At 48.5% G+C, this 25,157-nt stretch overlaps 1 protein-coding gene across 2 annotated transcripts in view; it reads right to left on the minus strand.

Moving 5' to 3' along the window:
* RBM33 (RNA binding motif protein 33) overlaps positions 1-10,858 on the minus strand; it is a 112,547-nt gene extending 101,689 nt beyond the window's left edge. For both annotated transcript variants that reach the window (XM_080667107.1, XM_080667106.1), the window contains exon 1: positions 10,632-10,858. In XM_080667107.1, coding sequence (XP_080523233.1) covers positions 10,632-10,674 — 43 coding nt within the window. In that variant the 5' untranslated portion in view covers positions 10,675-10,858. The remainder of the gene's footprint in view (positions 1-10,631) is intronic.
* Between the last annotated feature and the right edge of the window lie 14,299 nt (positions 10,859-25,157).

The following is a 25,157-nucleotide window of genomic DNA, read 5'->3' on the forward strand; positions in this document are numbered from 1 at the left end:
TGTGGGCGATCAGGCCATCAGGGGAGGGAAGTTGGGAGGGACCAGGCCTGCAAGGGAGGGCAGTTGTGGGGGATCAGGCCAGCAGGGGAGAGCAGTTGGGAGGGACCAGGCCTGCAAGGGAGGGCAGTTGTGGGGGATCAGGCCAGCAGGGGAAGGCAGTTGGGAGGGACCAGGCCTGCAAGGGAGGGCAGTTGGGGGCCACCAGGCCTGCAGGGAAGGGCAGTTGGGGGGGACCCAGGCCTGCAGGGGAGAGCAGTTGGGAGTGACCAGGCCTGCAGTGGAGCGCAGTTAGCGGCAAACAGGCTGGCAGGGGAGCAGTTAGGGCATCAATCAGATTGGCAGGGGAGTGGTTAGGGGGTGATCAGGCTGGCAGGCAGAAGCGGTTAGGGGCAATCAGGAAGGCAGGCAGGCGAGCAGTTGGGAGCCAGCAGTCCCAGTAGGATCGGGCCTAAATGGGCAGTCGGACATCCCTCGAGGGGTCCCAGATTGGAGAGGGTGCAGGCTGGGCTGAGGGACACACCCCGCCCCTGTGCACAAATTTTGTGCACCGGGCCTCTAGTTACAAAATAAGGAAGTGCAAATTAAGCAACAGAAACTAAGGCTAGAACTGAGGCCATGAATCCTGTACCCTTCATTTATTCTACAATTATTTCTTGAGCTCTTAAAGTATTCCAGGCATTGTCCTACATACTTGGCATACAGGGATGTCCAAGACAACAAAAACCTCTACCCTTGAGTAGGTTATAGTCTAAGACAGTGGTCGGCAAACCGCGGCTCGTGAGCCATATGCGGCTCGCAAGCTGCGGTTTGCCACTCTGTTGACTAATGAGTTTGCCGACCACTGTCATATACTACCCTTTACCTCTTTGCACACAATATGCCACAATTGCCTAATCCTCACAGCTTCCAACCACAGAGTAACATTTAGTCTAGTCCAGTGGTCGGCAAACTCATTAGTCAACAGAGCAGCAAACCACTGGTCTAAGAGGAAGAGACAAACAATAACCCCAATACATATGTATGTAATCTAACTTAAGGTATTTATTGGGGAAAATAGAGCAGGACAGCAAAGATGTAAAGTAAGGAGGGGCGTGAGCAGGAACAAGACATGATTGCTTTACGCAGGCAGCTCTGGCTGGGAACACAGGGAGCTGGAATAGCTGCTGAAGGGGATTAATGTGGAAGCAAGGTGATCGATCGATCATGTGTATGTATACACACTGAAGGGGAAAGTGATCTCAGAAGAGGATGAAGAAAAGTAGGAATAATTATTGGGAATCAAGGGCTTAAAAGGCAAAGAGCTGGGACTCTGAGCTTGGAATCCCGACTCTTATTGGAAGTAAAGCAAAAAAAAGTTTGTGTTGAAAAGGCAGATGGAGCCCAATTGGCATGGCTCAGTGGTTGCGCGTCGACCTATGAACCAGGAGGTCACGGTTTGATTCCCAGTCAAGGCACGTGCCTGGGTTGCTTGCTCGATCCCCAGTGGGGGGGGTGAGGGGGGCGTGCAGAAGGCAGCTGGTCAATGAGTCTCTCTCATCATTGATGTTTCTCTATCTCCCTTTCTCTCTGAAATCAATAAAAATCCTATCTAATAAAGAGGGAATATGCTAACTGACCCTCATGCCATCACAAAGATGGAAGCACCCACAGCCAATAAGGAGGGAATATGCTGACTGCCCCACCCTCAAAGATGGCGCCGCCCACAGCTAAAAGATGGCGATGCCCAGTTCCCTCAGCCCCACCAGGGCACCTGACTCCAGTCCCACAGTCCCCTCAGCCCCCCAGCTGCCCAGGACTGTCCCAAGGCTCAGGTAACCAGGGCCGGCCGAGGCTTGCACTACTGGCACTGGTAGCAGCAGAGGTCTGATAGAGCATCGCTTCCCCTGATTGCCAGGTCACCTGCCACCCCTGAGGGCTCCTGGACTGTGAGAGGGGGCAAGCCGGGCTGAGTGACCCCACCTCCAGTGCATGAATTTTCACGCACTGGGCCTCTAGTCTATACTAATAAAAGGGTAATACGCTAATTAGACAGGATAGACTGGATGTCCTTCCACACGTCCTTCAGGACAAAGCTGCAGCAGCTGCGAGGGCCAAGGGCCAGCAGTGTGGGAGAGGTGGCGGCACAGGAGAGGCAGCAGCGCGGGAGAGGCAGCAGAGCAGGCCGGTCCAGCACCGCGGCCCCTTTTGCAGAGGCAGCAAGAGAGGGAACTGCGTGGCCCCAGTCCCAGTGCTGCCCCTTCCATAGCAGCAACAGGGTGATGGGGGCGGCGCCTTCACCTGATCAGCCCGGCTGCCTCCCACAGAGGGAGGCCAGACTGCGGCTTAGGCCCGCTCCCCCTAAGCTGTCAGTAGGACATCCCCTGGGGGCTCCCAGACTGTGAGAGGGGGCAGGCCAGGTTGAGGAACACCCCCCATGCACGAATTTTTGTGCACCGGGCTTCTAGTCCTATGTAATAAAAGGGTAATATGCAAATAGACCAAATGGCAAAACAACCGAACAACCAATCAAAGCATAATATGCTAATGATATGCTAAGACTGCTCAACCATTCACTATTTGTGCACTGACCACCAGGGAGTAGACAATCAACTGGTTGACCAGTCGCTAATACGTGCACTGACCACCAGGGGGTAGATGCTCCAACTGGTAGATTAGCTTGCTGCTGGCGTCCAGCAGATCAAGACTGAGTGAGATGGGCCAGACATACCCTGAAGCCCTCCCGTGGTCCCTCCCCAGCCCGATCGTGCACCGGTGGGGTCCCTCAGCCTGGTCTGAGCCCTCTCGCAATCTGAGACCCCTCGGGGGATGTCAGAGAGCCAGTTTCAGCCCGATCCCGCAGGCCACTCCCCTTGGGAGGGTGCCAGACACAGGGCGCATGGCTGGCAAGCGCCGCTGCTGCAGTGTGAGCCTCTCCCAATCAGGACTGATTGGGCATGAGCCGGCAGCAGGAACAGTGGGGCCAGGATGAGCAGGAGCCACAGGCAGGAGCTGCAGGTGGCATCAGACTGCGGGTTTCGGCCCGATCCCTGCAGGGACCCCACCCATGCAAGAATTCGTGCACGGGGGGAGGGGAGGTGTCCCTCAGCCCAGCCTGCACCCTCTCCAATCTGGGACCCCTCGGGGGATGTCCCACCCTCTCCAATCTGCACCCTCTCCAATCTGGGACCCCTCGGGGGGTGTCCAACTGCCGGTTTAGGCCCGAGATCGGGCCTAAATAAACCTACCCTTTTTGCTCCAACGTGACTTTTTTAAAAAATCAGATGCCAATCCTATCTAATAAAGAGGGAATATGTTAATTGATCCTCACGCTGTTGCAAAGATGGAGGCGCCCACAGCCAATAAGGAGGGAATATGCTAATTGACTGTCACGGCCTCAAAGATGACGGCGCCCACAGCCACAAGATGGCGGCCCCCAGTCCCCTCAGCCCCACCGGGGCGGCAGGCCCGCTTCGTGCACCTGTCTCCAGAGTCCCCCAGTCCCTTCAGCCTCCCAGCCACCCAGGGCCAGCCCGAGGTACAAGCAAGCCTCGGATGGCGGCTGCCCAGCTGCCTAGGCAAGCCTCAGACCAGGGCCGGCCCGAGGCGCAAGCATGCCTCAAATGGTGGCTGCCCAGCCACCGAGGGCCGCCCGAGGCTCAGGTAACCAGGGCCGGCCGAGGATTGCGCTGCCGGCAGTGGCAGCAGCAGAGGTGTGATGGGGCATCGCCTTCCCCTGATCGCCAGGTCGCCTCCCAACCCTGAGGGTTCCCAGACTGTGAGAGGGGGTAGGCCAGGCTGAGGGACCCCCCCCTCCAATGCATGAATTTTCATGCACCAGGCCTCTGGTACTTGTATATAAGTATTTCTGATGCCAAGAATTAACCAATCAGATGCAACCTTATTATGCAACATGACCAATAAAATAAGACGCAACTCTGTTATATGATCTACATATTTATGGTTCAAAACAGAGCATTCACACCAGACAGCTACTGTTGTGTTAGCTGTTCTCGTTTTTTTTTATTTGACAATCTCAGGGAAAAGAGGTCAGTGCCCCTGACTAAATAGGCATTGCATGTTTTAAAAATTCTTTCAGCATACCAGTTAAAAAAAAAATCACTGCTCTAAAAGTTCTCAACCTCCTATCCTAGCTGGTACAGTGGATAGAGCCATCGGCCTGTGGACTGAAGTCCTGGATTCAATTCCAGTCAAAGGCACATGCCCGGGTTGTGGGCTCAATCCCCAGTAGGTGGCGTGCAGGAGGCAGCCAATCAATGATTCTCTCTCATCACTGATGTTACTGATGTTTCTATCTCTCTCCATCTTCCTTCCTCTATGAAAAATAAAAAATATACTTAAAAGTTCTCAACCTCTTTTCTTTTACCTCAATGCCATTCTCATGTATTGTGAATCATTATCAAAGTCAAACCTCAGTATTTTACTGGTAAGGAAATCCAGACCCTTTATTTAAACAATAACTAGAAAAAAGGTCAGGGTAATGTTTAAGAACTTTGAAAGTGAGCATATTAGCCTTACAGTATTACATGAAATTCTGAGTAACCAAGCAAAATGTTCAGAAAGAGCCCACACCTATACCATGTTGCTTGAAAAGTAATTTCTCCTCATTGTTTTAAAATCTTATTTATAGGGCCCCTGGACAGGTTCTCCTCACATGAACTTAGTGTTTTGTTTACACAGTGTAGTGCACAAAGCCATGTTTGTCTTGCAACTGACTTTCCTCTTCCGGTGTTGGGAAATCAATAGCTGACAAGTCCTGACAGATAGCAAGGCTCTGCCTCCCAACATGGAAGCTATCAAACCCGGACCCCTGAGTTCTCAATCATCCTTGGCAGCCTGGAAGAGGACTAGTAGTCTGAGCTTGGCCAACTGGGTGTTCCCATCATGACTTAGAATCTAGAGGAAATGACACCCATCCCTCTTTTTTAAAAATTAATCCTTCTAGCCCTAGCTGGTTTGGCTCAGTGGACAGAGTGTCGGCCTGGGGACTAAAGGGTCCCAGGTTCAATTCTAGTAAAGGGCACATGCCCGGGTTGTGGGCTTGATCACCAGTAGGGGATGGCTGAGGTAGCTGATCAATGATTCTCTCTCATCACTGATGTTTCTATCTCTTTCTCCCTCTCCTTGCCTCTCTAAAATCAATAAAAATATCTAAACTAAGAAAAGAGAAATAGCAAATTGACCATACCTTCACAACGCCCACCAGCCAATCAGGAGTGGGTATGCAAATTAACCCAACAAAGATGGCTGATTAATTTGCATATGCAGGCACGGAGCAGCCAGGCGGGGCAGGACGCCTACTATGAGGGGGATGGTGGGGGCGGTGGGAGCTACAGGAGCGGCGCTCCGGCCGAAGCGGAGAAGACTGAAAGCTCCAGCCGGAGTGAAGACAGAAGGCGGCAGCCAGAGCGAAGGTCTGGGTCCCGGGTGCCCGAGGAAAACCGGTGCCGGTGGAAAACCGGTACCAGCAGCCAGGGGAAGGAAGGCCCATTGCACGATTCTTCGTGCAACGGGCCTCTAGTATAATAATAAAAAAATGAATCCTTCTAAAGGACCAGCCACTACATTAAAGAAATGTCAAAGAAAGGGACAGAGCCCTTCCTGCAATCTCCCTTCCTCCCACAGATAGACTGTGGTGCATGCTGTGGGCACTGGGCACTCCACAGGTGCAGAGGAGAATGTCAGCAACGCACTTCCTAGAGGCCTTCCCTGCTGTCCCTGAGTTACAGTCTGCAAGGTAAGGCACTAATAGGAGGCTTGAGTCACAATCATCACAGCTGTTCTCAGGAGGCAGAGGCAGGACACACACAAGGCGACAAGAGGTTCTCAGAGGTCAGGGAGCTCTTGGAAACCATGTGCTGCATCTGGGCTTGTAGAAGCTTCCATAGCGGTGGCTTCTCAAGTCTCAATAGCAACAAAGGTCAGCTCCTCCAGTGCTGCAGACTTAGCCAGCCTGGGAACTCTCCCCTGTCCTCAGTCACAGGGCTTCCAGGCAAGGTCCTTGTATCAGACCCACAGAAACAGAGAAGGATTTCCTGATCACTGCCACCTCCAGCCCTGCCAAGAGTTGTAAAAGCTCGGATTCCTGTATTAAAACCCTCCATACCTGGAAGGTATAGCACAGCTTCTGTTGTCCTGGCTGATAAAACTCAAATAAGCCGGCATTACTGCAGAGCTGCACACAAGTCCATTCTCCTCCAGCAAGCTAGCATTTTCACATTTCTTAATCCATGCTAAATCCTCCTTTTACAGATGTGAAAACTAAGACTAACAAGTTAGTAAACAACTGATTTCAACTCAGGTCTACCAAGTACTGAGCTCTTGAACTTATTTAACAAGCAACCTGAGAAACACAGCCTCTGATTTCCTATGTCGAAATATTACAGGGCAGCCAGGCCTTCCTTGAGTGTAGGTAGGAAGATCACTCACACATGGTACCTACTAAATCACGCAGGCAGAATCATTCTAACGGACAGGCAACCTGGTGGCCCACAAGACACATGCTGTCTTTAAATTATGTTCTTTTTTTTTTTTAAGTAATCAACTTAATTGCCAATATTTTAAAAATAGAACTATATGTAAATATAGAATTCCGTTTTCTCTCAAAAAAGGAAGAAAATATCAAAATATCTAGAATAGTGGACCCAAATTTACCACAACTAAATCAACTGAAGATGTACAGCATTTGGCCAAACAGAAAGAAGATTCCTGCATTTATATGAAAAGTAACTCATGAGGGAATGGCACCACAGAGCCTGCCTGGGAGAAAAGACCATGGGTGCCTTCTTTCTCCAGTCTTTGTTGTCCTAGTCTTTTGCTTGACTTTATCAACTACCAAGGTACCTATCCTTCAAAAACAATCTCAAGGAACTGTCTCACTATTCTTACATTTTTTAAATAAACGAAGTCAAAATTCAATAGTAAGAGTTTCAGAAGGTTAAGAACAGAGGAAATGAAAAGCAGAAAAACAACAAGAAAATTCCGCAGAACTGAATTGAAGGATGCTTATTTCCAGACTAAAGTGTCAACTAAATGCATGGTACAATAAAGACAAAAGACCTATGCCAATGACATTTTGGAACATGAGAGGAAAGGAAAAATATAATCAGAAATAAAGAACTGTCATTAGAAATTCTCACGAGCAGAACTGGAAGACAATACAACCAAAAATCTAAGGAAAATGCATTCAAATCTACAGTTCTAGATCTAACAAATCATCATTCAACTGAAAAGGTTAGAATTTGTTCATAATACATGGGCCTCAAAAAATTTACCTTCAACACACCCATTCTTAGAAAGCTGAGCGTTTTACTTTATGCTAATTAATTTGAAAATATATAACAAATAATAATTTTTCCAGAAAAATTTATCAGAATGACCAGTGAATGTAAAAAGCTAAACTGACCAAAGATAGAAGGAACTGAAAAGTAACTTAAAGAGGCACCAGGCCAAATTGGCTTTGCAGACTCGAGTTGTTTCGACATTTAATAAAGAGATTTTTACACTGCCCCAGAAAGCTTCACAACTCATTATAGGAAGCCACTTATCTTGTAAAAAACAGGATAGCACATGTGCACAAATAGAAATGAAGACTGATCTTTTACAATCATAAATGAATCCTAAAATAAAATCAACAATACAGTAAAAAGAATAAAATATGCAGAACAAGGTTTTGAACCCAAGAATGCAGTGCTGGTTCAACATTGAAAATCAATACATTACTCTATATTGCAAGATGAAAGAAGGGGCCTCATCAATCACCTCAAGAAATATAAAAAAAAAGCATCTGATAAAATTAAAACCCAACTCAAAAAACAAACATTCTTAGCTAAACAAAAATATCAGAAACCTACAGCGAACACCATACTCAATATTAAAAGAACACTCAATTTAAGTCGAAAAAGATGACAAGACAAAGACACCTGCCATCACCCATATTATTCAGCATTACACTGGAGGACTTGACAATGAATGTTTCCAGAAAAAGTATAAGAAAAAGAAATGAGATATAAATATTAGAATAGAAGAGATTGCAGATATGACTGATTGCAGATAAGCCAGTTGTATATAATTCAATTACAAAAACACTTTTCTATAGATCAGTAACAAATTTGAGAATGTAATAGGATAAATAAACCTATACCATCCACAATGAAAACAAATATAAAATATCTAGGAATTAAACAAACAAAAAAGTAGAACTATAAAAAGAAAATTGTACTACTGTAAGTTCCATTGGGGCAGGAATCTCTCTGTGGTTTGTTCAGCATGCATCCAATCTCTTAGGTAAGTGCCTGGCACATTCAATAAGCATGTGATAGATGACTGACAGACATAAAAGAAGAACTTAACAAAGGCATTCTCATTGCTGGATGAAAGAACCCATAAGGTAAAAATACCAATCATTCCCAAGTTATGTTAATAAATACAATGAGATCCTAATAAAAATTTCAGAATTACAGAACATGAATGAAGATTCAGAAGTTCATTTTGTTAAATGCACAGGGCTAACCAAGGAATTTCTTTAAAAGAACATGCTATTTAATACACACACAATGAAGCAATATTTTTTAAAAATTATAAATGGTAATTTAATATGTAAAAAAGATGGATAAGATGGAGAATTCAATAAATCATATTAGAACTGTGAGAAGCCCCAAATTCACACCATACCCAAAATGAAATCTCATATGGAATAAAAGTTAATTTTTTAAAAAAGTAATAATAAAGCAAAGGAGCATAAAAAACTAAAGCATACAGGAACTCTTGGCATGGCTACACCATTAGGGAAAAAAAAACATTAAAAATATACAAAAAAATTCTTTAAAACGAGAAAGAGATCAACCACTCAATTAAAAAAATACAAATGATACAAGCAGGCAGAAAAATAAATACAATGTATGAAAACATACTTTCACTAGAGACAAAAAGAAATATAAGTTAACAACATTGAAGCTATTTTTCTGCCTCAAGATTATAAAAAATATAATAAACTCTTAGGAAGTGTATGGGAAATGGGGTACTCTCATACATTACTAACGGGACCAGCCTTTTTGAGGAAAACTTGGCAATAGCTATCAAAATTGTAAACATATGTAATTTCCATTTAAAGCAGTATCTACTCTCCAGAAATAATGGTTTAAGCACACCAAGACGTGTCTATAGATGTTTGGTGCAATGTTTTCTAAAGCAGTGAAAAAGTATAAAGACTGAAACGGTTAAACAATAGTGGGTCCAAACGGTGCTCACCTACTGGGTGCTCACTTACTGTAGACTCCCAAAGCTCGCAGGGCCTAACCCTTAAATGGACAAAGGGACAGCAGAATGCTACCTGGTTCCAGTCTTATTGTTAGACCACAGAACTGTAAATGTACACAGAAAGCAAAAAGGGGCTCGTAAAGAAAGCATTCATTCTCCAATTCATCTACGTGGCAAATACTTGCTCAACCGACAGTCCCCACAGGGACCGTGAAACACAGGGCTCCTAACAGACAGGCTGCACTCGGGTCCTCATGGGGCTCACAGACTACAAGGAAAGGGAGATTATAAAGAAAAAAATAACTAAGTAACATTATAAAACGGAGTAAATGTCCGAAGAAAACCCAGGAGCCAGAGAACAGTGGGGAAGGAAGCACAGGAGCAGGAGGTGGACATACTTGACACAGAACGAAAGCTCCAGCAGGGGCGAGGGCGGGGCAGGATGTGCGGAAACTAACTTTCTGGGGTCAGGTTTACCAAGAGCTTTCCATCTGTGTATTACATTCATTGTCATTCACTAACGCGCCAGTTAAAAACCAGAAACGTGAGAGAATGGCACCCAAACAAGACGTATTGACCGGGATGTTCCCAGACCGCACCCCGAGAATGACAGCAAATACACCATTCTGAGCCCCAGAAGGTCGCCCGGAAGGTAAACCATGTATTTCAAAGTTCAACTGGAAAGATCGAACACGTAAAAAAAAATAAATAAAAATAAAAAGACCTAACATCAAAGTTGGCAAACTGCAGATCACATCGCCAAACGTTTTGACATTTCGGCCAAAACTCCAGGCTGGTGACAGTGACACGCCTGAAAGAAGGCTCTGAACTCGACACGAGTGGGTGTTACTGTTTCCATGACGACCGCGCCTCCCGAACGCTGCTGTCAAACTTCCCATTAGCCCTAAAAGTCTCTCCAAAGACTTGTTCCGTATTAAAAAACAAACACAAAACCCCTCAATCAACAAAATGTAATTTCGCCAGAAGGTGGCTTTCTGAGGTGTGAGGTCCCGTCAGGCACTTCCGCCGCCGAGCAAGACGCGCGGCCCGGTAGTCCGCACGGGTCCCGCTCCCTCCGTGCGCGACGCCACGCAAACCGCTAACAAGTTTTCATCGCACAGGCGAGGAGTCCACGGGAAACACGCGGCTGAGGTGACCTTCGGGAGCGCGCCGTGTCGCGCCAGCGCCGCGCCCGTTCGGGGCTCCACACCTACCCGAAGCGCCAGGTCCCCGGCGGCGACCCCTCGCCTCCCGGGACAGACCGGCCCTCGCCCGCTCCGGGGCCTGCGCTCCGTGCGGGCGCGGCAGCGGTGGGGCCCGCGGTGGCCACAGGGATGCGGCCGGGCGCAGCTGTCCAGGACCGTCGGCTCACGTACCTGCGGCGCCGGCTCCTCCGCCCGCTCCCAGAGCGGCCGCCATGCTGCTGCGGCGCCCGCTTCCGCCTCGCCCCGCGCGCCAGCTGGGGGCCGGGGCCGCGGCCGGGGCCGGCGGGCCGGAATGGGGACGCGGCGAGCGAGGCGGGTCCGGTCGCTGGCCCTACTCCTCCGCGGGGAGAAAACAACAAACTACCGTAACATGGCCGCCGCCTCGCCGCCGCCGCAGTGCACGCCGGGAGGATGGCGGCCGGAAGGCGCGGCGCGGCGGGGGGTTAGGGCCCTCAGAGGCCGCGACGCCTCCGAGCTGCCTCCGAGCCTCCTCCGAGAGGCCGAGGCCGAGTGCGGAACAAAAACGGGCTGGCGGCCACCCCGCTCCGCTCCACAAACCCAAACGTTTGAAGCGGGGACGGGAGCGGCTGCCGGTCGTACTTTGGTCGAAGATTCTGTCGTAAGCGCTTTGCAGCAGCTGCCGCGCCGTGCTTTACGGCAGGCGGATCTCCCGTCGATAGTGGGAGCGAGTAGGCTGCGTGCAACTTGCTGGGGCCCAAGTTTAGTGTCTGTGTTTGAACAGTGAGGCGGAGAGCCAGGGCGGGAGTAACTGTGGCCGAGCTGACGCGGAAAGGAGCGCAGACGGCTCCGTCCGTCTGCAGGGCCGCGTGCCCGCGCATGCGCACTGCTGGGCCCGCTGCCGGGGGTCTGCGTTGGGGCAGGTGCGCGGGCCCGGGTACACGAAGCCCAGTTCTCGGTGCTGCCCTGAGACTCGTTTAGGTATCGGGGTTTAAAGAAGAGCCGGAGTCTGCATTTCTGAGCAGCGAAAAGCTCATAGTACGAGGCAGTCATAAGTGGCCTGAAGTAAAGGGTGTTGGGGGAGTAGGCAGCGACCAGGGAAGGCTGAAAGCTACTTGGGACCAGGCGTCCACAGAAGGCTCTCTGGTTGTCAGCATTTAGGGGCGAGGAGAGGGGATGTAATTGGATCTTCAAATACAAGCTGCAAACATTGATTCCAAAACAGTTATGGTGAGGGAGAGAGGGAAAGGAAAGGGTCATTTTACGTAGAAAGAATACAGAACAGAGGCTCAGAGATATCGAGTGGCTTGTGTGGTTGAGAACTGGAAGCGGATCCTGTGGCGGCTGGAGTGTTCGGATAAGTTGGAAAGGTCTTCAAGGGCCAGAAGGCATTCTTCTGAAGCCATGGAGTACAGAACGGTTCTAAGAACAGAAGTTACGTCGTAGGATTTGTGTTTTAGAAAGATGTCTCTGACAACACTAGAGAGAATGGGCAGCATGGGTAGGCATGAACTGGAGGTATTCACCCCAGTTAATAACAATCTAGTAACAATTGCAACAGTCCCTGAAGGAGAAAGGTTCCTGGATGTATAGAGAGATGGGCAGGTGAGGAAACAAGTGTAATCAGGTGTGAATGGTAGCAACAATTGAACAAATAAAAACTCAAACACAGCCAACAGTATGGTGGTTACCAGAGGGAAAGGTGGTGGGGGAGGTAGTAAAGGATGAAGGAAGTCAAATATATGATGAAGGAAGAAAATTTGACTTTGGGTGGTGGCCACCAATATACTAGTACAGATGATGTATTATAGAATTGTATACTTGGAACCTAGATAATTTTTATTAACCAATGTCACTCCAACAAATTAAAAACAATTTTTAAAGGAAAAGTTTAAACTTTTAGAAGTCAATCTTATTCAAACATTCAATTAAGAAGGAATATATCATGGGCAAGCAGTTCTAAATCCAATACATCCCGTTTGAGTTGGGTGGCAGATAAATTTAAAGGAATTTCAGAAAATAGAGTACAGTGCCCCCCCCCCCAAAAAAAAGTTAATGGTAGAATCTTAATGGCCAAAAAAAATGTTTACTTTAAAACTTTTTCAATTTTTATATATGTTTGAAATTTGTCATAATAAAATGCTTGAACAAAATAAACATTCCTTGTTTTATAACTAATGTAATACCTTAAAAATAAAAAATGTTTATAAACAACTTACTTTGATTCAACTGCATGTAATTGATGCAAAAAAATAAACAGTATGCTTGGCAAGCAAAGTCAAGTAACTGTCTCCATCACAAAGCGCATGAACACATCTAGATTTTTTTATCATTATAGATTTTTTTTAGAGAGGAAGTAAGGGGGAGAGAGAAAAAAAACAAACAAACATCAAGTTGAGAGTGAAACATCCATTGGCTGCCTCTGGCAGGGTATCTAACCCAAAATCTGGGTATGTGCCCTGACTGGGAATCGAATGGGCGACCTTTTGGTGCACTGGACAGTGCCCAACCAACTGGTCCCCACTGCCCAGGGCTAACACACCCAGATTGAAAATAGCTTACATTCCTGATCACCTCTATTTTTTTTTTTTTTTAATCTGTCCAGGATGGAATTTCTACCTCGGAAGTTATTTTCCAGGATAGTTACACTGGTGATTTTGAGGAGGATGCTTCGAAAAAATATAAATTCACAAACCTGAAACAATCTCATAGATACTTTGTAGCCATATTATACTTCTGGAAAGACATGTATATCAGCTAAAAACCACCTGAAACTAAATTTCTCTAAGACTAGAGTCTCTAAACTTTTTTGATCCAACACCCATTGGAAAAATGTTTGAGCCTGGACACCAAATATTTGAAGATCTTGATAAATTACTGTGAGTAAAGGTTTAATGAACCCATCTACTCTACAGACAAATACCACTTTGAGTAGATTTTCTGCCTTGTTCTAGAAACCTGACAAAGGTGGAATGTCAACTGTGTTACACAGTCACACTGTGTCCCAAATGCCCTCTGGCTGGTTAACTGCTTCTGGCTGCAGAGGGATGAATAATCCCTAGGCACCTGTCAGGAAGCCATACCCTTAGGCTCTCTTTACCTGAGTGTGGAGATTTAATAAACTCAGGTAACTATTACAAGAGATACCGGTCCCCAGGGGTGAAGGGTTTCTAAGCCAGAGCAGCTCCCACACCCTAATCTTCTTGCACCTTGTGGAGAGTGGCTACAGCGTTTGGACAGGTTCAAGCCTCGGACTGACTTGTGGCAAAGGCCTCCCAGCACGGTTATAGCCAAAAGGCTATGGTTGTAAGCTTGACTTTATAGTCCGAACGAGACCAGTGTCCCATCTGGCCCCAACTGTATTCTCTTGTCTGCCTTCTTCAGTCCTTCACCGCCCCTCCTCAGGTTCAGCCCTGGCCATGCTGGACGCGGTTCACACCTGAGTTGCACTCTGGGTGCCAAATAACGGTTCCTATGTGGGGAGCTCATGCCCATGTGTACGGAATGCAGCAAAGGCGCCTGATACTGCACTGAGGGATTCTTCTCCATCTTCCTAAATGAAGCTGCTGCCAAGTGTGACATTATATGAGTGTAAATGCTAGACCTGAGTAGACCTCCGATTGAGCACTTATGATTTCATACATATCCTAGTGAAAATGCAACAGTTCAGCTTTGTTTTTAGTTAAAAGTGAATACAGAAGCTTTCCTCTTCTGTCAATATGATGGACTGGAAATTCTAGGGCTCCTCCCTCCTGCTACAAAACAGATTCTGCAGAAAACACTTGTGGTGGTTGTCTTACTGGGTTTTAGACATTAAAATTTCAAGGAAGCAAGAAAAAAAAAAAAAAGCAACACCTGAGCAATCAGCAGTGAGCGTATAAGAGAGGCAGGGTTTCCCCTAAGGCAAGGCGCCCATTAACCCTGCTGACAGAAAGTGCATTCTTGGCCCCTATTGGGGAGAGAGAAGATGAACATGGGCTTAAGCCCAAGATTCTGGAAGAACTTCCTCAAATGATGCTCCCACGTTTTTCATACACAAGGGAAGAAACTGATAATAATCAAAAAGTATGAACTCTAGATTGGCCTCCCAAGGACCTCAGATATGGGAATTACTCAACAATATATGAAATATTTTAGGAAATAAGAGATGGGAGTGAGAAATCAAGAAGAGATCCCACAGTGACCAGAAAGCCCTCTAGCTTCCCTTTCTTCCAAACTTTCCGTTTCATAATCTGTTCTTCAAGCCATTGGGAGGTACCCGTGGTGACAGGACAGGTGGGGAGGTGGGAGGGCTGTGAGGCATAGACCCACACCCTGCAAGACAGCTGCCCCTGGGGGTGGCAGAGCTGAACAAGGAGGGCTGTGGGCTGGCAGCTAGGGCAAGGGGCACCTGAGCAGAGGGAGGAAGGGATCCACCCAGGGGCGCAGTCCAGCTCGGGGAGCACAAATGGAGTGGGTTAGGAGCACATGGTCCCAGGCGCTGTATTTGTGCCAATGGCAGGAGTGGAGTTGAGGGAGGAGGAGAGGAAAGGAGTAAGGTCGATGTCTCCTGCTTACAGGCATGGTGTCTGGAAGGTAGATAGCAACACGGGATTCGGGCCCAGACCATGGGCATCTGGGCAGCGGAGGCACAAATGTGACTGAGGTGCCACCCTACCCCAGGGAAGCCCAGTCTGGCCTCAGCCAGCAGCTCTGTGTGATCACGTGAGAACAGCCCAGCCCCAGAATAAGTCTGCAAGACCAGGCCCTTAAGACACAGTCTCATTGAAAGAAGTCACAGAGCCAGCCCCGGCCTGAAGATACCACCCTCCAGGCTGGCACTGTGGTTCTAACAGCACCCATGCATTTATTCCTCAAGTACTGACAGTTGATGGGGTGGAGAAATCGGGCCATGCATTCTTGCAACTGAAATATTAAGCTTGTGTTTATCATTGTGACTAATTGCAAATCTCAGGAAGCCACATGGTTGCCCCGAGCATTTGGGGGTGCCTTTTATGGACCTTAGTTTCCTCATTTACACATGAAGGGGAGACACTAGTGTTTCTGGGGTGCTGGCATGGGCCAGGGCATGTGCAGACACTACGGGGGCGGCTCCAGGAGCTTTGAGAACTTGAGGAAGATTTCAAGTCCTGCTGAGCTTTTTAAAAAGAGAGAAACTATGTCCCATTCCTTCTAGAACAATAGGATTGTGGGACAGAAGGCACCCCCAGCCTTACCCTCTGCCCCATCATCCTGGGAGATGTCCCTTAGGGATGAGCATGTGGCAGGCTGGTGGGTGAGGGGCCCTCGGACATGCCCTGCAGCCAGGTGAGGTCCCTTCCTGCCCTGCGGCGAGGCGAGGCCGGGAGGGCTGGCCCTGAAAGAGGGTGGTGGGCTGTGCTTTCCCTGAACCTGGACAGGGAGGAGACAGAGCCCAGAGATGATGGCGGAAAGCGTCGAGTCCGGCTAATATGGTGTGCAACCCAAGGATGGTGTTTCCACCAGCAGAAGGAGCGGGAGGCGGATCGCTGGCTTCTGAGCAGTCTAAACAGCGCCATCTGAACGCGTCCACCAGATGTTCGCTCAGCATGCCACTTGCCTCCAGCTGCTTGTCTCAGTGCGACAGCAGCCTAGGCATCTCTGGCCTGGAGTCCTCCATGTGGCTGACAGGTGAGGAGAGAGGAAGGGAGCCGGGGCCAGGGCTGCAAAGGAGGGTCTTGGGAGTAACAGCATAGCCGGAGGATCTGTGAGATCTTCAAACTCTAACGTTACCTCAAAAAGAGCGTTGAAGGTCTTTTCTGGGAAAAGTTGATGATCAAAAAAAAATGGGATCTAAATTTTGTCCATAAAAAAGTGGCTTGTGCACCTGCACATCTGCTGAAGGAGGGCGAGTGTGCCAGCACCGGGTGGGTGGGAAACGGGCGTCAGGCCAGAGCTCGCGCTGGGTGGAAACTCAGCTCACCTGGACGGAGAGCAAGGGGAATCAGAGGAAGGAACTCGGGGTCAGAGTACAAGGGGCACAGGCCCAGCTCCATGGAGGCTGAGGGAGGCACCACCCCCTGCAGGCGACAGCCGGCACTGAGCTCTGCAGCGAAGCGCAAGCACCGGAGGGAGGGAAGGGTAGTCAGTGCCAGGCTGCAGGCGAGGGAGGCAGCTATCATTTCTCACCCGTGACCCAATGTTGGTTAATACTTACAAATAATTTATTTTTCTACCAGCCAGAGTTGCTCAGTGATTAGAGTGTTGGCCCACACACGTAGGCCTTCTTTCATAGATCACTGTCAGCTTTCTGAAGAACAGGATGACCCTATAAATAACATGGTCATCAATGGCATGATCCTGACTTTGCTTAGGAAAAACTGTTTTGTCTTGGGTTGCTTGTTCTGCAAAAACAGGATGTGGTAAATGTGCTTAAAAGTGGTCCCGCACAAAGGGTCGGGGCTGCTCTCTGGACTCCCTGCATGGAGAAAGGCAGAGCAGTCGCCGGCCGGCTATTAAAGGCTCCCTAAATTTTAATTTGGTCTGGACTCCAGTGGTTGTTCACTCATGCTCGCTCCACAACATTTGGAGGCCCCAGCGAGATAACCAGCCTTTGCCTGGTCCTGTGACTGGAGCCCACCGGGGTCCCCAGACTCTCCGACCTAGGGGGAGATCTCTGAGAGACTTTCCTCAGCCCCGGGACTGGTAGAGGTCAGAAACCCCGCCTGCTAAATTTCCTGATTGACTCTGATCGGAGCCGCCTGGACCTGGTTCTTACCGGTAAGAAACTTATTTCTGGTTCTGTGGGCGCCCATCTAGGGTCTCTGGAAGGCTGGACGCAGCGCTACTTCCTAGACCAGATCCCGGTGCATGACGGTGCCCAGCAATCCTCAGTTGGTTGTCTTTGTCTTTGTTATTCTGTGTTATTGTGGTCTAATTGTCTCTACCATTAGAATGGGTCAGTCTGCTTCATGTTCTTCTGTCTGTACTCCCCTGAAATGTTTTTTGAAAAATTTTCAGGAATTCAAGCGGCGAGCGATTGATTACGGAGCCTCCGTTAATGCTTTTGATTTACAGAAATTAAATTACAGCGGGAAGGAGCGAGCGAAGGGGCGGAGGTGCGGGATGGGAATGGGGAAGTGCTGGCACAGGAGCACTGCCGTGTAAGTCAAAAACTCAGACTGACTGATGTATAAATGTAAGTGTGAGGGTCCGTGTGAAGTGAAAGCTACTTTGTGCCATCTGGCTGTACACATGAGAGTATTTGTTATATCTTTTTGTTGTTTAATTTGTTTAAAGACAGTGCACCTCCCTGCTTTAGAGGGAAGACAGTAGAGAACTTTTAATTGCTTTTCCTTGATTTATAATTTTGCTGTGTTAGTTTAAAATTTTGGAATTCTAGGGTTAATTTGTGAAGGTTGCCAATCCAGAGAAGTTTAAACAAAGGCTTGTTGGGTTAAGATTAGTCATAATTAACTGCTTTGTAGGCTGCCTTTTTCAGCCCTGCTGGCAAACAGAATCATGTAGTCCCGAGAACTGTGACCTACCTGCCCTTCCTGATAGATTTACAGTAGGTCTCTGGGCAAGGAAGAGAGCCAAAAACTACTCTGGAGCAGGTGTGAGAAAGGGTAGAGGCGGTGGAATTCACTCTCAGCCTGCTGAGATAGAGAAGCCCTAGGCTTGGGGATAGGGAGATGGTTGGAGATATCAGAAGTGGTAAAGGTTGAGATCTTCTGGAGCCTTAGAGTAAAGAAGGAAAATCTGGGAGGGAGAGCAGCTGTTCCTTAAGTGTAAAAAGCCTGGTTATACAGGATCTCAGACCGCTTGCCTTATGTCCCCTGCTAAGGACAGAGTAAATGGTTAATGCAGAAAAGGGGGGTTGTCGGCGGGAAGAGCAGGGAGAGAAAGGTTTTTGTTGATTTTACTGGCTACAACCCGCTCTGCTGGCATCCTTAGTTTCTTGCTTATATGAACTATTTTGGCTTCAAGGCTTTCTGCAAAACACAGTGGATCTTCTTCTGCCCCGTTTTCTTCTCTTTAACCCTTCCAATACACATAAAGAAAATCTCGTTGTCCGAGCCTGGCAGGGAGAGGTTACTGGGTACTTCTTGGGTGGTGGTAGAATATTCAGCAAAGGAACTTTAAGATATAATATCTTTAATGTTACAACTAGTTTAAGTTTTAAAAATCTCTGTCTGTCAAAAAGAAATATTTTTGAACTAAATTAGACCAATACAATATGTAGGTATATTTTCTTGAAAAAGTACATTTAAAGTGTGTTTATAAGTGTTAATCTAAGAAATTCTGGCTGTTTATTTTTAGAAGTCATTAAAGGATTGAGGTTTCAAAGAATAAGGAATACTGAGTAGAAGGTCTGAGGCATGGTTATGCATTTTTAAAGGACAAAGAAAGAAGGTTTGAAGGTTAATTTGGAAGTGAAAATTGATAAAGGTTGTGTATGTAATAAGAAGGAGAAAAGAAATATCGAAAAGGAAATCAAATAATACAGGCCAGTAAGCCAGGAAGAGTAAATAATTTGCATTTTGCCTCCCTAAACAGGGGGTAAATAGCTTATGCCAAAGTACTTAGGGAGGGACTGATAAAAGAAATCTAACAGTTACTGTTTGTTCAGAAAATATTACTTTGGAAAGTCCATAAAAAGGACTGGCAAGGAAAATCCTATCTTAAAGCAGGTCAGTATATTCTTCTCCTTATACAATTCCTCTGAAATTTGGCAATACTTAATAAATAAATCATAGCAATACATTTCTTTGCATAAATTCAATAAGACCGGTTTCCAATAGTAGTTTTATTAACCAGAAACTTTGACTGGAGTATCATGTTTTAAAGAGCCCTGCCTGAACTCTGAAGACTTGAAGCCAATAAGAGTGCCATGGAGAAAGTCTGGTATCCTGCTTGGTAGCCCTGAAAATAGCTGGTGCTGGAGCATCAGGCCCATACCCTACCGTCACTGGCGGTTGGTCAGAGTACAAGGGAAGCAATAAGGGTGCCTCTGCGTCCCTGCGGGACCCCCATGCACTCTGAGCCGCGACGAGTAGGAGGGCTGAGATGGGTCTTGAAGCCTAAGGCATGGGCCTGAGTAGAGCCACTACAGGTGAGGATTCACCTAACTCAGCAGATATTACAGGCAGGCCTGACGGCAGCTGGATGACTTGGCTTCCTGGCCCTACGGGGCATATTAAGATTAAATCATGAAATTCCAGCAAAGGTAGTCAGTTACCATTCTTGTTATGTTTATGCAAACAATCAGGCCAAATTAAATACAATAGATAAATTAGTCTTGATTTGGCTCTTTTGATAATCATGGGGGTAATTTTGAGGAGAAAAATTCTATTTCAATAGAAGTTATTGAAACCGAAAGGTTTTCTTTCCAGACCATTTGTTACAGTTTGTCTCCACCAGGTCACAAGCCCACCTCCTTCTGTGCCCAGGCCTCATCATCCCTCTGACAGACAGCAAGGATCTCTTGGCTCTGGGAGAAAACTCCGCCCCTCCTCAGCACGAAGCAGCTACAGAAGAAATTCAATGTCCATTTTCCCTAAAAGAATTGAGAGCCAGGATCCTTGAGGTAATATATTAGGCAGTTAGACAGATATGAGCAGAGCAAGGACGATGGGCCAACTAGCACTACCAGATGTAATTAAGTCTTTCCATCCCTACCTATGTGAGACAAGGGGACTCCCCAGAAGCAAGAGGGAACGAGGCTGCAGATAAAGCAGCCCGGGAGGCTGCCCTAAAACCAGTGGGGCCTCTACAGATTCTAGTGACTCTTCCAAACCCTGACCTAACCACCTCACCAGCTTACACACAAACCCAATCTAGAAAAGCTGAAATCCATAACCAATCTTTACTCACGTTCTTACAGGCTTTACAGTCTACCCAGAAAGCAGTCCAGAAGCATGTATACCAACTTCTGATCCGGTCCACCCTTCCACCCTGGTGACTCTGTTTGGGTAAAGAAATTTGCCACGCAAGGACTGACTCCTACCTGGAAAGGACCACCTCCACAGCAGCCAAGGTCGACGGGATCCCGACGTGGCTTCATCACACCTGGCTTAAGACAGCCCAGGTGAAATAGAGAGTCCAGGACTCTTCAGACCCTCTAAAGATTAGTCCTGGCCCTCATTCCGGACCCTTATCTTATAAACAGGCCCACTGACTTTATTCAGCAGAGAATTAATTCTATCAAGCTTATGGTCCTCAGGGGTCAATATAACTCCCTCGCCAACAATGACCCAAAAGAGTCAATGATTTGACTCATGTACATGAAACCAGTGGGGAATGTTAGAGAGTGGGAATTTTTGAGCATGCTTACTACTACCATTCTGGGGAGGCCGTGGACTCTGCCCCAGATAGAGTTGTCAGTGCTGACACCAGGCCAGGCCTTGAAATACAGTTTCATGGCCCCTTCCCAGCACATAAGCCTTCTTTCATAGATCACTGTCAGCTTTCTGAAGAACAGGATGACCCTGTAAATAACATGGTCGTCAATGGCATAATCCTGACGTTGCATAGGAAAAACTGTTTTGTCTTGGGTTGCTTGCTCTGCAAAAACAGGATGTGGTTAATGTGCTTAAAAGTGGTCCCGCACAAAGGGTCGGGGCTGCTCTCCGGACTCCCTGTGTGGAGAGAGAGCAGTCGCCGGCCGGCTATTAAAGGCTCCCTAAATTTTAATTTGGTCTGGACTCCAGTGGTCGTTCACTCACGCTCGCTCCACAACATTGTAGGTTGGATTCCTAATCAAAGGCACGTACCTGGGTTGCAGGTTGGATCCCTGGCCCCAGTCAGGGTGCATTTGGGAGGCAACCAATGGATGTGTCTCTCTCACATCTCTCTCTCTCTCTCTCTCTCTCTCTCTCTTTCTCTCTCCCCTCCCTCTCTTTCTCCCTTTCACTGTTTCTGGAGGATCAATGGAGAAAATATCCTCAGGTGAGGATTAACAAAAATAATAATTTATTTATAGGAGGAACTGAGGTCCGCATGGTGGAGGTGTGAAGGCGACCACTCGGCCTCTGCTCCTGCATGTGGAGCAATGCCCCACCCCCAGTGTGCACACTGCCAGGTAAAGAGAGGCAGGCAGTCTTCTTCTGGGTTGGGACGGAGTGGCTGGAATATATTTGTATCCAGAGATAGTAATCTTCTTGAGTGGAATTCTGTATTCATGGTGTTTGCCTCCCTCTACGTTTCTACCGGGGTTTTGTGTGTCAGGCTGGTTGACACCTCAGGACACTGCCCAGCTGGCCCACCCTAGAGGCAGTGCCCAGTGTGCCCACCCTAGAGGCGGTGCCCAGTGTGCCCCAGCTTTTCTGCAAACAGTTATTTCCCTTTGTAATTACTAAGTATATTGTGGGCAGGTGCTTCAAGACCATGTAATTTGTTTCTAATCAAACACTAATTTGTCATGCATTGATGGCTCTTGCCTGAACTGGTGGTTATGCTGGGTGCCAAGCCATGCTTTTGTAACTCCACAAGTGTCTACAATTATTACTTGTAATGCTCCTTGTAAGAAGGAGCTCCTACTAGTTCCCATTTATTTGTTTATTCAATTATTTCTGTATGTCAGTATGAACTCACAGAACCTTATTTTATTCTATGGATTATAATCTATTATAATTTAACTAGAGGCCCGGTACATGAAATTCGTGTACGGGGGCGGGGTGTCCCTCAGCCCAGCCTGCACCCTCTCCAATCTGGGACCCCTCGAGGTATGCCCGACTGCCCATTTAAGCCCGATCCCAATGGGCAGTCGGACATCCCTCTCACAATCCAGGACTGCAGGCTCCCAACTGCTCGCCTGCCTGCCTTCCTGATTGCCCCTAACCGCTTCTGCCTGCCAGCCTGATCACCCCCTAACCACTCCCCTGCCAATCTGATTGATGCCTAACTGCTCCCCTGCCAGCCTGTTTTCCCCTACTGCCCTCCCCTGCAGGCCTGGTCACCCCTAACTGCTCTCCCCTGCAGGCCTGGTCCCCCCCAACTGCTCTACCCTGGAGGCCTGGGTCCCCCCCAACTACCCTTCCCTGCGGGCCTGGTCACCCCTAACTGCCCTCCCCTGCAGGCCTGGGTCCCTCCCAATTGCCTTTCCCTGCAGGCCTGGTCGCCCCCAACTTCCCTCCTCTGCCAGCTTGGTCACCCCTAACTGCCCTCCCCTGCAGGCTTGATCGCCCCCAACTGCCCTCCCTTGCAGGTCTGGTCCCTCCCAACTTCCCTCCCCCCTGCTGGCCATATTGTGGTGGCCATCTTGTGTCCACATGGGGGCAGGATCTTTGACCACATGGGGGCAGCCATCTTGTGTGTTGGAATTATGGTCAATCTGCATATTACTCTTTTATTAGATAGGATAGAGGCCTGTTGCACGGGTGGGGGCCAGCTGGTTTGCCCTGAAGGGTGTCCCGGATCAGGGTGGGGGTTCTCTTGGGGCGTGGGGCGACCTGGGCGAGGGGCCTGTGGTGGTTTGCAGGCCGGCCAGGCCCCCTGGCGACTCAAGCAGAGGCCCTGGGATCTGGGGTTTATTTATCTTCTACAATTGAAACTTTGTAGCCTGGAGCGGAGCCAAGCCCTCTGCTTGCTCTGTGGTGGCAGCCATTTCTGTTGGGATTTATGTATCTTCTATAATTGAAACTTTGTAGCCTTAAGCAGAGGCCTGGGCCGGCCAGGGCTGCAGAAGCTTGGTTTCCTCCATCACCGCGGGCAACCCTAGCCTCCTGCTCTTTCCAGCTCCGTGGCTGCCGCCATTTCTGTTTGGGTTTATGTATCTTCTATCATTGAAACTTTGTAGCCTTGAGTGGAGGCCTAGGCCAGCAAGGGCAGGCGGAAAGCTTGGCTTCCTCCATTGCCGGGGAAACCCAAGCCTCCCTCCTGCTCTCTGGGGCGGTAGCCATCTTGGTTGGGTTTATTTGCATATTCGATCCTGATTGGCTTGTGGGCATGGCTGGTGGGCGTGGCTTTAGGGTGTAGCAGAGTGATGGTTAATTTGCCTATTACTCTTTTATTAGATAGGACTAGAGGCCCGGTGCATGAAAAATCATGCACTGGAGGGGGGCGTCCCTCAGTCTGGCCTGCCCTCTCTCACAATCTGGGAGCTCTCAGGAATAGGAGGCGACCCCGCGATCAGGGGAAGGCAACGCCCCCATCACACCTGTGCTGATGCCACTGCTGGCAGCGCAAGCCTCGGCCAGCCCTGGTTACCTGAGCCTTGGGTGGCCCTGGGCAGCTGGGCAGCCGCTAGCCGAGGCTTGCCTGCACCTTGGGCTGGCCCTGGGAGCCTGGGGGGCGGAGGTGACTGGTGCCGCCATCTTTGATGGCGTGGCAGTCAATTAGCATATTCCCTCCTTATTGGCTGTGGGTGCTGCCACCTTTGTGAGGGTGTGATGGTCAATTAGCATAATCCCTCTTTATTAGATAGGATTGTCACAGATTTGGCCATTGGAAAACATTTCCAGTAGGATCTGGTATCTATTTCCCTTTAGGTTTAATGTATGTTGTGGAGCAAATGTTTGTGTCCCCCCTAAATCCATATGTTGACACCCTACCCCATGGGATGCTATTAGGAGAAGAGGCCTTTAGGAGTGAGGAGGTTATGGGAGGCCCTGAGTGCGGAGTCCGCACGAGGTGGGATTGATGCTCTACAGGGGAGGACACCAGCGCTCTCAGCCGTGTGAAACATAGGAAAGGAGCTGTCTGCAGGCAGAGTGACCTCACCCAGAACCCATCTGTCCCTGGCCAGTGTGGCTCAGTTCCTTGAACATTGCCGCATGCACCAAGAGTTCACGGATTCGATTGCCAATCAGGGCACACGAGGGCTTGATTCCCATGGGGGACGTGCAGGAGGCAGCTTGATGTTTCTATCTCTCTCTCTTTCTCTTTCTCTCTCTCTCTCCCTCCCTCTTTCCCTTCCTTTCTCTCTCTCTCTCAAACCAATAAAAACATGTTTAAAAAACAAAAAAGAACCGATTCTGCCTGAACCGAACATCCAGGCAGTGCCTGCTGTGTAAGCCTCCGGGCCTACAGCAGTCAAAGCCTACACACTGTTTTCCAAAATCTCTGGGCAAGTGCTTTTCTTGCCCACCGCCATGTCTTTATGTTGTCTATTTGTAATACAGCCACCTCCTCTGTGTGTTTGTAGTTCTTTGGGGTTCTTCCCCCATGTTTCATGATTGACTGACATGTGAAACACTAACTTGGTTCTAAAGTCAGAGCCATAGGAGGGTGGGCCTCCCCCTCCTGGACCCTGCCCTCACTGCCCGACCTCCCACTGCTCCACCCATAGGTAACCATGGCATTTGGTTTAATTTCTCCTTCCTGAGTTTCTTTTTTGTTTGTTTGGGGTGTTTTGCACATGAACAGGTCACTCGCATGTTTTCTTTTTCTCTTATTTCCTGAGTGAAAGGAACTCCAACATGCGCGCGCGCACACACACGTTTGCTCATTCTCTAGTTTGCAGGGCCCTGTGCTGTGTTGCATCTGGAGCTGTAGGCCGCGCATTCTTCCCCCTTGGGAAGGTGATTGCCGTGGGTCTGCCCCTTCTCCTGCTCTTTTCCTTGGACACTCCCTCTGCCGTGGGTGCTGTGGGCTCAGGGCTCACGTCAGGAGCACAGAGCCCTTCTAGCCTCAGACGCTGTCACAGGCAAGTCCCTGGCTGGGCCTTTCCATCCTGATTCTCCACACCGTGGAGGAAGGACTCATTGGCTCAGCAGCCCTCCCACAGAATGATGGAGACAGATGGTTATTAGGCAGGGATGCCCTCACCCTCAGCCCGAT

This window comes from Plecotus auritus (genome assembly GCF_963455305.1).
Source record: "Plecotus auritus genome assembly, chromosome: 4".
In the NCBI taxonomy this organism is placed as follows: domain Eukaryota; kingdom Metazoa; phylum Chordata; class Mammalia; order Chiroptera; family Vespertilionidae; genus Plecotus; species Plecotus auritus.